The sequence below is a fragment of the Podarcis bocagei genome (genome assembly GCF_964188305.1).
Source record: "Podarcis bocagei genome assembly, chromosome: 8".
Lineage (NCBI taxonomy): Eukaryota > Metazoa > Chordata > Lepidosauria > Squamata > Lacertidae > Podarcis > Podarcis bocagei.
This window is the reverse complement of record NC_138133.1, coordinates 90,205,781-90,218,781: the sequence shown is the minus strand read 5'-3', so window position 1 is coordinate 90,218,781 and position 13,001 is coordinate 90,205,781. Positions and strand designations below refer to the sequence as shown.

General features: G+C 48.8%; 1 protein-coding gene across 1 annotated transcript in view; it reads right to left on the bottom strand.

The window, feature by feature from the left end:
* Window positions 1-10,801, bottom strand: part of GFUS (GDP-L-fucose synthase) — a 29,247-nt gene extending 18,446 nt beyond the window's left edge. Inside the window, exons 1-5 of the mRNA XM_081205047.1 lie at window positions 10,687-10,801; window positions 8,004-8,160; window positions 6,973-7,087; window positions 3,580-3,708; window positions 2,106-2,179 (exon numbers count right to left, since the gene is read on the bottom strand). Of these exons, the coding sequence (XP_081061173.1) occupies window positions 2,106-2,179; window positions 3,580-3,708; window positions 6,973-7,087; window positions 8,004-8,149 (464 nt within the window). The 5' untranslated portion in view covers window positions 8,150-8,160; window positions 10,687-10,801. The remainder of the gene's footprint in view (window positions 1-2,105; window positions 2,180-3,579; window positions 3,709-6,972; window positions 7,088-8,003; window positions 8,161-10,686) is intronic.
* Between the last annotated feature and the right edge of the window lie 2,200 nt (window positions 10,802-13,001).

Below are 13,001 nucleotides of genomic sequence, written 5' to 3'. Positions count from 1 at the left end.
ACAAATACAATCCCCCCGAATACATCCTGGACCTGACCAACCACTGCCTAACCAACACGTACTTCATCCACAATGGACAAAGATACAAACAGATAGAAGGAGCACCTATGGGATCACCCCTCTCACCGGTCATCGCAAATCTGTACATGGAACACTTTGAAACCAATGCTTTAGACAAGTCAGAACACAAACCCAAACTTTGGCTCAGATATGTTGACGACACCTTTGTAATTTGGCCACACGGGAAGGAAAAACTAGATAGCTTCCTCACACATCTCAACAGCCTACACCCCAAAATACAATTCACTATGGAAATAGAAGCCAACAACCAACTTCCCTTCCTTGACGTCCTAATCTACAAAAAACCTGATGGCTCCCTAGGACACACTATCTACCGGAAAAAAACACACACCAACCGCTACTTACATGCACAATCACACCACCACCCTGCACAAATAAACTCCGTAGCCAAGACTCTCATCTCCAGAACCAAACGCCTGGCTGACAAAGACCACTTGACAACTGAGTTACAGAATCTCTCAAATGTGTTAATCGCCAACGGATACCAGCAAAACAGGGTTGCGAAGCTAATCCAAAAAGAAACACCCCCCAAAAACCAAGACACCGAAGAAAACAATGGCATGGCCCTCCTTCCTTATATCAAGGGCACTACAGATAAAATTAGCAAAATCCTCCATAAACACAATATCAAAACAGCCTTTTGCACCAACCAAAAAATAGCCAACATCCTCAGAAACCCCAAAGATAAAATCCAGTTAGAAAACCAAGGGGTCTATGAAATACCCTGCAAAGTCTGCCCAGCCACGTACATTGGACAAACAAACAGACGAATAAATGCACGTATCGCAGAACACAAGAATGCCGTCAAAAAAGAAGAAAAAACTTCCTCTCTTTACCAACACATGAAAGAAACAGGACACGAAATTAATTTTGCAGATTCCAAATTGCTCTTTAACATGGAACATCACCACAAGAGAATAATCATGGAAGCCATCGAGATAGAGAAACACCCTCACAACATGAACAAGCGTGACGATACGTCCCGCCTGCCAGACATCTGGAAAATAGCCCTCCCCACAAAAACCGACACCAGAACCAAAGGCACACAGAACGCCATCTCCAATCAACCACACCAGACCCAAACCCAGACCCTCTCCACAGATAAATTACAGACACCATCCAGTAGCCAAACCATAGTGGCACCTCCGGATGCTGCACCCCCCTGCAATTCCTACACAGATCTGGCTGGCACAGGGCACAAAACCACAGCTCGCCCCTATACACGAAGCCAAGCCAGAGCACAACTAAGTGCAATACAGCCATCTTCTCAGAAAAACTCTTCACAAGCTCAAGAAGTCAAGACACGAAAGCTTTAGCAACTAATCCACACCTAATGACCCTCCTAAGTGGTACTCAGAATATCACTCAAGAAATCACTCAAGATATCCCTCAAGTAATTAATGAACAAAAGAAGAAAAGGCACACTAACCTGGGAACTTCCTCTCTGCCCAGAACGTTGGAGGCTATACACCACACCCCCTCAACAGTATTTATAGGAACTCAAACACTGAGATCCTGCTCTGTTCCAGTAACAAGAAGCCGAAAGCACCAGCCTGAAGATGACGAGTGAGACCTCGTCGAAACGTCGCCTAGACACCCCAACTCTTACACGGGAAGACACCCGAAGACACCAAAACCTGCATTCCTGTACCCGTGAAAATCTACGAAAGCATATATATATATATATATATTTTTGCACTTCAAACTCCAAGGATCCCCTGCGAATTCTGATCACCTCCCTCTTGTTTTTCAGGTGACCTCGCTGTGGCTCAATGCTTGTCAACACTCACCACCTGAACTTTCTGTAACAGGAGATGATCAGCAGATTAATATTAATCCAACTAATCAAATTTTTAAAAGGAAAAACCAGAGATCCCGTAGAAATGCCAACATGCTGGTAATGAATTTCTTTGGAAGTTGATAACATCAGGAGGTAAGTGGTAGTTTGGCAGGTGAGGGCGTGGCAGAGCTTTTCTGGGGTGGGATGCAGTGGAGGGCAATGGGAAGAGCGAAGCGAGGCCTACCTGTTCTGAACATCTATCATCCTCTTTGCATAGGAATACCCAAAGTTGGAGTTGTGCGGGGGACCGTTGTGGATCTGGAAGAGAAGGCTGACCATCAGTTCAGATCTGGGAGTTCAAAATGTTCCGGGGTCAAAGGTGGGACCACCACCCACAAAACACCCACTCCCCATTGCTGGAACCCCCAGAATAAGCGTGGGGAAGGACAGAAAGACCTCTAGGTTCACAAGCAAAGGAATGTCAGCTGCAATTCCTGAATTGCAGGCAGTTGCACAAAATGACCATTCCAACTCTACAATTCTTTGGATCTATGATTTAGCAGGGACGCGGTTGGCGCTGTGGGTTAAACCACAGAGCCTAGGACTTGCCGATCAGAAGGTCGGCAGTTCGAATCCCTGCGACGGGGTGAGCTCCCGTTGCTCAGTCCCTGCTCCTACCGACCTAGCAGTTCGAAAGCACGTCAAAGTGCAAGTAGATAAATAGGTACCTCTCTGGCGGGAAGGTAAATGGTGTTTCCATGTGCTGCTCTGGTTCGCCAGAAGCGGCTTAGTCCTGCTGGCCACATGACCCGGAAGCTGTGCGCCGGCTCCCTGGGCCAGTAAAGCGAGATGAGTGCCGCAACCCCAGAGTCGGTCACGACTGGACCTAATGGTCAGGGGTCCCTTTACCTTTACGATTTAGCAAGCTGAGTCAAAATCTCTCTATACATTCTTACTTAGATAGAATGAATGGTTATGAGAAGTTAGCAAAAAAGATTTAAGTTTTTGCTCTAAGGTCATTTTTATAAGACAAGATGATAATAGAGTAAGGTAACGTAATGATAAAATATTATGAATTATGGAAAGGATTTGCTGTGATGATTATTAATTAAGATACAAGAGATGGGAGGAGGAGGAGGTCATGGAAAGAAGGTAACGGAAATTGGAGAATTTGAAAGTGATGGTTTTATTTTCTCTTTTTCTTTTTTTAATTTTTTTTGTGTTTCAATAGATATTATTTTTTTAAAAAATAGATAGAATGAATGGGGTGGGGGTTGGGGGAGTGGCAATGTAGCAGCAGACCCCGCCCTGATCACAGAAGGGGCGGAGCCTGTCGCCACAATTAATTTCTGCAGATCACAGAACCCGGGTTTCCCTTTTTGGGAAGAGCAGCCTTCCAACTTCTTAAAAACAAATATATTATTTGTTACATTTTACATATCTATCTCACTTTTCCTTCAAGGTGGTATACGCAGTTCCCCTCAACTCCCCATTTTATCTCCACAAGAACCCTGTGAGGTTGGCCAGACCAACAACTAGGACAACAACTCTGCGAGGTAGGCGAGGTCAAGAAACAGCGACTGCCTCCAAGTCACCCAGTGAGCTGAATGGCAGGGTGGGAATTTGAAGCCTGGTCTCCCCACTCTCTAACCACTATGCCACATGAGCTCTAGTGAATAAAAGGGCACAGAACATGCAGATCAGGAGGCAGCCCTTACCATGGTCTCGTCGATCGGGTAGGTGGTCTTGTCGGGGAATATGCAAGTGGAGAGGCAAGAGACCACCTTCTGGACACCAGATTTGTACGCCGAGTGCAGGACGTTGTCATTGATGTGCATGTTCTTCCGCTGGGCGGAGAGAAAAAAGAGGGGCGTTTAAGGGTCTCCAAGATTTCTGCAGGCAAAAATCTAGGACCGTATTGTGGGCGCCGCGAGATATGCATTTTACGTAACAGCTCAGAATCTCCAAAAGTCAGCAATGGCGACCGCTCCCCCCTGAAAAACAAACAAATACCGTATTTTTCGCCCTATAGGATGCACTTTTTCCCCTCCAAAAATGAAGGGGAAATCTGGGTGCGTCCTATGGGGCGAATGCAGGCTTTTGCTGAAGCTTGGAGAGCGAGAGGGGTCGGTGCGCACCGACCCCTCTCGCTCTCCAGGCTTCAGGAAGACATTCGCAGCCTAGGCAGCCCTCTGGGAGGTCCCGCAGGGCTGTCTAGGCTGCGGCTAGCAGCCTGCTTCCCGGAGCGTCGGGCGCCCTGAAAGCAGAGTGCCCGGCACTTCGGGAACACATCCGCAGCCTAGGCAGCCCTGCGGGAGTTCCCGCAGGGATGTCGAGGCTGCGGATAGCAGCCTGCTGCCCGGCGGGCGAGGTGCCCTGAAGCAGAGCGCCCCTCGCGCCAGGCAGACATCTGCAGCGTGGGGAGCCTTGCAGGAGTTCCCCACGGCTCCCCACGCTGTGGATAGCAGCCTGCTGCCCGGCGGGCGAGGTACCCTGAAGCAGAGCGCCCCTCGCGCCGGGCAGACATCCGCAGCGTGGGGAGCCTTGCAGGAGTTCCCCGCCGAAAAACTAGGTGCGTCCTATGGGACGGAGCGTCCTATGGGACGAAAAATACGGTAAATAGAATGAGAGCACCCCTCCCCATTACCGAACCTACTTAGTTTTAAAAGATTAAAAACTGGGAGGGGTAGGGATCCTAGTGCCCATGGCAACCACTCAGGGGACCCCCCCTGCAACCAGAGTACAAAGGGGGCAGTTGAGAATGGTAATTTTGTTTTTTGTTTTTAAATTATTAACAACAACAACAACAACAACAACAATAATTTATTATTTGTACTCCACCCATCTGGCTGGGTTTCCCCACTCTGAACAATTTCAACATAACAAATCATCAATACAAATAATCTTCATTATTCCCCCCTTCCCCCCCCCAACAAACCCTCCCTCCCTCCGGACTTCCCTCAGCTCCTCTCTCTGATTTCTCAACTCATATTGTTCTCTGCATATTGTAAAATTGTATACATCCTTCTATTATCTATCCACTATATTAACCCAATAAATTTGTGTATGTTTATTCAAAACCTGCCAAGGAGTCCCGTTCATTTTGTTGTCTTTTTATATATATTGTAAAAGGTTCGCATTCTTCTTTAAGGTCACAGTTGTCCTTAAGTTGTGCGCGGTAATTCTCAAACCACGCATCAAACACCCGTCTCTGTTCAAAGCACATCCCAGCAATTTTTCCTCCTTTTCCAAAAAGGATTTTCATTTCATTTCGTGGGTTTCTAAAGGTGCAATTGTGCACGTCAAACACCGTGCCGCCTTCCCAAGCAAACAGCAGTGGGGCCTTCTGGCGGTTCCCTCACTGCGAGAAGCCAAGTTACAGGGAACCAGGCAAAGGGCCTTCTCAGTGGTGGCCCCCACCCTGTGGAACGCTCTCCCATCAGATGTCAAAGAGAACAACAACTACCAGACTTTTAGAAGACATCTGAAGGCAGCCCTGTTCAGGGAAGCTTTTAATGTTTTAACAGACTATTGTACAGTGGTACCTCTGCTTACGTACCTAATTCATTCCAGAGGTCCCTTCTTAACCTGAAACTGTTCTTAACCTGAAGCACCACCTCCCGCTGCCACTGCGCAATTTCTGTTCTCATCCTGAAGCAAAGTTCTTAACCCGAGGTATTATGTCTGGGTTAGCGGAGTCTGTAACCTGAAGCATATGTAACCTGAAGCGTATGTAACCCGAGGTAACACTGTATTTTAATATTCTGTTGGAAGCGGCCCAGAGTGGCTGGGGAAGCCCAGCCAGATGGGCAGGGTATAAATAATAAAATTTTTATTATTATTACTTTTATTATTAATTATTTTATTTACTGTGGAGCAAAATATACACAAGGAGGCTAAATTTGGTCAGCATCAAGCAGCACACCCAGTCTGACCGCAGGTCAGCAAAGAAGCCAGACCCCTGAATGAAGCAGCTGAGGAGGAGCACAGCATTCTGGGATCTGTAGTTTTCTCTGCTTCCTGCAGCAGACCTTTGGGATTAAGGATGACGTGGCTGCAGGCTTGCACAGCCCCGCCTCGGAGCAAACAAACCGGCTCGGTGTGATGTGTTCCTTGCGTGCGAGAGTCTGCGGACGTGCGTCTCTTGACCGCTAGAAGCTTCTTGTATCCGGGAGAGGGAGGAGAGGGGAAGAGACGGGGCAGACATCTGTAGGGAGCAGATGGATCGCCACCTCTCCAAGCCAGCGAGGGATTAATCTCTCGCAGCAATAAAAAATAAATAAAGGCTACAGGCTTGTGCCAAGCAGGTGGCGAGGACGGAAAAGGGGAGGGGAGCAACGACACTCTCTCCATAGGGTAAACTGCCCCAAGCTGGTGCCCTTCAGCCATTTCAGACTTCTGTACCAGGTACAGAAGGCAGTCTCTCAAGTCCACTGGTCCCAAGCTTTCTGGTGCCTGGCATGGCAGGAAAATTCAAGGCAATCAAAAAAACATTTTAATATTTTATACAGTCTAGAACCCTCATACCTACGGGACCGCCTCTCCTGGTATGTCCCACGGAGGACCTTCGCCCTCTCCAGCCGAAGCCGGGCTCAGAGCGACTAACAATAATAAAAGTAACACAATTTACATAAAATCACAATCTATTAATTGAAATACATCCTAAAATCAATTCATTCTAAAATCAATTCAGAGTCAAATTAATGGCACCATTAATTTGGGTAGATGGAGTACTATGAGAATTACCAAAGGAGGGGGTCAGCTTGTCCCTTGGCCAAAGGCCTGGTGGAACAGCTCCGTCTTGCAGGCCCCGCGGAAAGATGTCAAGTCCCTCAGGGCCCTAGACTCTTGTGACAGAGCGTTCCACCAGATCGGGGCCACGACCAAAAAAGCCCTGGCTCTGGTTGAGGCCAGCCTAACCTCTCTGTGGCCCAGGACCTCCAAGGTCCTCCGTGGGACATACCAGGAGAGGCGGTCCCGTAGGTACGAGGGTCCTAGTCCGTATAGGGCTTTAAAGGTTAAAACCAGCACCTTAAACCTGATCTTGTACTCCACCGGGCGCCAGTGCAGCTGGTATAGCACCGGGTGAATAGAGAGATCAGCGTCCTTACCCAGAAATCCAGGTTGTACTTGATGTTCCGGAAAAGTCCGCCCACCATGGCTGCCAAGTGGATGACGTGAGTCGGCCGGTGCTTCTCAAAAAGGGCTGCGGTTGCGGCAGAATCCCTGGAAGGGAAGAGAGGGGATGAGGATGGAGAAGGAAGCATCTTTCCCCTTAGGCAAAGCTGCGCCACTCGGGCTGTGCAGGGAGTCAGGTGTGCATTTACGCCTTCCTTTCGTAAGCCCTCCGCCTCAAGGCAGCCTTAGGAAAATACTCAAAAGACGATTAGAAGCAAGGCTTCCAGGGCTGCGCCCACAACTTGCTCCACACTGCCACAAATCGTGTGTGCGGAGGCAGCGCGGCTGGTCTGTGGATCCCTCCTTAAAAATACTTTCTTCCCTAAGCTTAGACGCCCCAAACCGACTAAATTTGGGGGGGGGGGAGAACGAATACCTATGCCCCACAAATAACCCAGAGATGCATTTTAAATAAAAGGACACATTCTACTCATGTAAAAACACGCTGATTCCGGACAGATTGAGAAGGTGATTGGGCCACATCCGGCCCCCAGGCCTTAGTTTGCCTACCCATGATCTAGTCCAACCACCTGCAATGCTGGAATATCCAGCTGTCTCATACGGGATTCGAACCTGCAACCTTGGTATTATAAACAAAATGAGCTGTCCAGGCTCTTCTCACCTTAGTTTGGTGCTCAAGTCCCCCTGAACTCCCTGTCTGACCTTTTCTGCACCTTTCCGTGTGCTCTATCCTTTTCTAGAGACGTTCGATACTCCTGTATTCTGTCCTTATATCTCTTATTACGAGGTCCGTTGACCAGCTCAATACACCAAATGACTCACCGCATGACGCTGCGCTTGCCTGCTTGACTGGGCTCTCCGGAGAGCCCCCAGTCTTCACAAACACAACCAGACTTCTCACAGAACTGTAGAGGTGCGAGGGACCCCCAAAGGTCATCCAGCCCAACCCAACCCCCCAGCAAGTGTGGGTTTTTCTTAAACCCTGGAGGGAGGACTGGCTCACGTCAAGTCGGCATCCTTGGACGAAACGAAGATCCACTCCTCGTCCGGCCGCGCTTCTCCCTCGGCCACCAACTTTGCGATGGCCTTGCCCACCAGCCCCGAGCCGCCGGTCACCAAGATGCGCTTCGGTTGCGCTGGCTGAGCCATGATGAGAAGATCTGTATGGCGAAAAATGAGAGGTCGAATTACTAACCGCGTCGGGTGTGAAATGCGGCCCTCCTGGCTTCTCCAATCGGCCCCCAGAACATTCACCAGGTCACAACCCTCCTCACTGGCCCCGATTCACCCTGAGTGGGACGTGCCCTTGGCACTCCGGTCATGCTTTTTGTGGCCCCTGGGAACAGAACGTTTAAACTGGAATAGGGTCCCCATCTCTTTGCCCTTCGCATCCATTGTTGGACTATGAGTTCGAATCCCCACTCACTGGGTGATGCTCGCTGGGTAACCTTGGAGCAGTCACAATCTCTTAGGCCCTCGTATTTAGGGGACTGCCTCTCCTGGTCTGCCCCGCAGAGGACCTTAAGGTCCATGAATAACCATAGTTTAGAGGTCCCAGGCCCTAAGGAAGTCAGACTATCCTCCACCAGGGCCTTCTCAGTGATGGCTCCGACCTGGTGGAATGCTCTGTCCCATGAGACCAGGGCCCTGCAGGATTTAACCTCCTTCCATCGGGCCTGTAAGACAGAGCTAATCTGCCTGGCTTTCAATTTGAACTTAGCCTGATCTTTTATTCCCCTTCCTTCCCTCCCCCTCCCCTTTTTATGAAGATTACCCGCTCTGGGATCCCACAGCTAATTCTCCCCTGGTCTCCTCGTTGGCCCAAATAGGACTAATTTAGCCAGCTAGCCCTGGTGATCATCTAATGCTTATTGGATGGATTTTCCCCTAAATTGATTTTTGAATTCTGAATTTATTGTTATTCACGTTTCATACTGTATTTTATGCTGTTTTTTGTTGCATCAATTCAGTGTTTTAAATTTCTTGTTAGCCACCCTGAGCCTGGTTTTCTGAACCAGGAAGGGTAGGGTAGAAATAAAAATTTATATTGTTATAATTTATATAACCTGCTTCTTGGGGCTGTTGTGCGCATGAAATGGCGAGGAGAACCATATTGGCCTTTGACCTGGAAGACCAGAGTTCAAATCCCTGCTCAGCCGTGAGACTCACTCACTGGGTGACCTCGAGGCCAGGCATTTGCTCTCAGCCCAGCCTACCTCAACAAACAAACCAAACCGGGGCACCCATTGGGGAGTCGGCTTTAGAAGATTCCTGCTTTGCAGCGGGTTGGGCTAGATGACCTCGGGATTCCCCTCCCAACTCTACAATTCTATGGTTCTACTTATGCAGAATTCATCATGCAAAAGGCTGGGCTGGATGAATCCCTTGCCGGAATTAAGATTGCCGGAAGGAGTATCAACAACCTCAGATATGCAGATGACACAACCTTGATGGCAGAAAGTGAGGAGGAATTAAAGAACCTTTTAATGAGGGTGAAAGAGGAGAGAGCAAAATATGGTCTGAAGCTCAACATCAAAAAAACTAAGATCGTGGCCACTGGTCCCATCACCTCCTGGCAAATAGAAGGGGAAGAAATGGAGGCAGTGAGAGATTTTACTTTCTTGGGCTCCATGATCAGTGCAGATGGTGACAGCAGTCACGAAATTAAAAGACGCCTGCTCCTTGGGAGAAAGGCGATGGCAAACTTAGACAACATCTTAAAAAGCAGAGACATCACCTTGCCAACAAAGGTCCAGATAGTAAAAGCCATGGTTTTCCCAGTAGTGATGTATGGAAGTGAGAGCTGGACCATCAAGAAGGCTGATCGCCGAAGAATGGATGCTTTTGAATTCTGGTGCTGAAGGAGACTCTTGAGAGTCCCATGGACTGCAAGAAGATCAAATCTCTCCATTCTGAAGGAAATCAGCCCTGAGTGCTCACTGGAAGGACAGATCCTGAAGCTGAGGCTCCAAGACTTTGGCCACCTCAGGAGAAGAGAAGACTCCCTGGAAAAGACCCTGATGTTGGGAAAGATGGAGGGCACAAGGAGAAGGGGACGACAGAGGACGAGATGGTGGGACAGTGTTCTCGAAGCTCCCAGCATGAGTTTGACCAAACTGCGGGAGGCAGTGGAAGACAGGAGGGCCTGGCGTGTTCTGGTCCAGGGGGTCACGAAGAGGCGGACGCGACTAAACGACTAAACAACAACACTTCTCATTGCCAAAGGGGACTGCCACTTCTGCGCCAGGGCCGCCGTCTCCAACCTGGCGCCCTCTAACGTGTTTGCACTACAACCCCCATCAGCCCCTGTGTTTTTTGCGGGCTGATGGGAACTAGAGTCCAAAACAGGTGGCACGCGCGGATGGTGGGGGGTGATGGGGCTAGAGAGGGCGCAAGATGCGAGGGCTCTAACCCGGGAGGAGGTCGCAATCAGAAACCGGCTAAAGGAAACGAATCCGCGTGCGTAATTGCGCGCAGGTGGGAGCCAGGCAGGAAAGGAGGACCCCCACCCGTGCCCGTGGGTCTCCTGGGGTGCCCTTACGGATCCACGAGCACCCAACAAGCGGAGGAGGAGGAGGGGAGATAGAGACCCTCGCGTGGTGGGGGGTAGGGGGAGATAGAGACCCTCGCGCGGGGGGTCCCTCTCGGGGTCTCTTCCCCCGCTTTCCCCGGGGAAAGTCGGCTACCTTTGCAGGGCGCGCGCTCCTCCTGTCGCGTCTCCTTCTCTTTCTTGTCGGTGGCGCTTCCTGCAAACGCGGCAGCCGGGACTAGGCACACCCTCCCCGGCCCGGCGGCTCCCTGGGAAATGGAGTCCCCAACCGAAGCCGACTGTCTCCGTTTCTAGGCTTGTCTCTTTTTCTCCCCCGAGCGGAACTGCAAAAGACACCTTTGCCTTGCAGAGAAAACGCTGCGTGAACAGACTCCCGCGACATAGGGGTGGACGCCCCTTCGGAGAAGGTTGCACGGGGGTCGTCTAATCCGATCCGGTGCAATGCAGGAATCTTTTGCCCACCCAAGATCGAACCCACGCGTGTACGGCCTTAATAATAATAATAATAATAATAATAATAATAATAATTTATTATTTATACCCCGCCCATCTGGCTGGGCTTCCCCAGCCACTCTGGGCGGCTTCCAACCAAATATTAAAATACAGCAATACATCAAACATTAAAAGCTTCCCTAAACTGGGCTGCCTTCAGATGTCTTCTAAAAGTCTGGTAGTTGTTGTTCTCTTTGACATCTGGTGGGAGGGCGTTCCACAGGGCGGGTGCCACCACCGAGAAGGTTCCCTGTAACTTGGCTTCTCGCAGGGAGGGAACCGCCAGAAGGCCCTCGGCGCTGGACCTCAGTGTCCAGGCAGAACAATGGGGGTGGAGACACTCCTTCAGATATACTGGACCGAGGCCGTTTAGGGATTTTTAGGTTCATTTCCACAACAAAAGTCCTTTAGAGCAGCAACTAAACAAGGTCACTCTAAACCACCATAGATGACCTGTTTGTTGAGACGTCTGTCGCGATTTGCTTGCACAAAATTTGCAAGGGGACTTTATGAGACTGCCAGCAATTTATTGAGTGTTCTGTTTCACTTGCAAGTAAGTTAGGCCATGTTGCATCAAGGAAGTGCTTCCCTGCGTCTCCTCCAGTCTCTTTCCTTATCCTCCAAAGTTTGGTTGTTTCTGAGTCCTTAGTACCACTCACTCTGCAATGCAGCTGTGATGGAGAGAATCACACATCATTTGAGATTTCGACTGGAACTTCCAGACCAGACACTTTCTGTATGATTTGGCATTCCTCTATGAAACATGCAGTACAACAGAACCATCGCTCTCAAGCTTCATCACAAGCCTGGGAAATCTGGAACTATACCTGATGACCTGAGGGGGGGGAAAGATAGTTTTTACTTTGACTTTGTTATTTCAACTCATGTGCAACTACTCATTTTAAACGTTTTTCATCTTTCAATTTTTGCCTGTTATCATTGTTCTCTCTGCTTTAGATACATTATAAAAGAAGAAGAAGAAGGTATTTTTGGCAGGGGAAAATTGGTTTGTTTTGCAAGAGCATTAAATCACCTTAAAGCAGCATAAATTCACCACTAATGCACTCTATAATCATAGAATCAAAGAGTTGGAAGGAACCCTGAGGATTTAGACCATGGGTAGGCAAACTAAGGCCTGGGGGCTGGATCCGGCCCAATCGCCTTCTCAATCCGGCCTGGGTACGGTCCGGGAATCAGCGTGTTTTTACATGAGTAGAATGTGTGCTTTTATTTAAAATGCATCTCTGGGTTATTTGTGGGGCATAGGAATTCGTTCATTAATTTATTATTTTTCCAAATTATAGTCCGGCCCCCCACAAGGTCTGAGGGACAGTGGACTGGCCCCCTGCTGAAAAAGTTTGCTGACCCCTGATTTAGACCAATGCCCTGTGACACAGGAATATGCAGCTGCCCCATATGGGGACTGAACCTGCAACCGTGGCCTTATCAGCACCACATCCTCAGACCCTCCAAGTGTCCCTATTTTCTAGGGCCATCACTGATTTAGAGAAGCCGTCCTGGTTTCTGATTTGATCCCGGAATGTCCCACTTTTGCTTAGGATGTCCCTATTTTCATTGGAGAAATGTTGGAGGGTGTGGGGTTATCTGACCCCCGAGTTGTCCGAAGGCAACCTTTTTAATGTTTTTAGTGTTTTATTATGTTTTTATATATGTTGGAAGCTGCCCAGAGTGTCCAGTAAGATCTGTGGAGTATAAATAGAAAAATTATCATTATGTTATGGAATGGGACGTCCCAGTCTTCATCTGAGAAATGTTGGAGGGTATGCATTCTAACCGACTGAGCTACCTATTATCTTGTTGAATGGTCTCCTTAAATTTGAAGGTTCATTATTGTTCCACAAGATGTGTATTTCTTTAAAGGCCAGAGCAAATAACGTGACCTAGTTTTACAGCTGTGAAGCAGTATAGTAATAATAATAATAATTTATTATTTATACC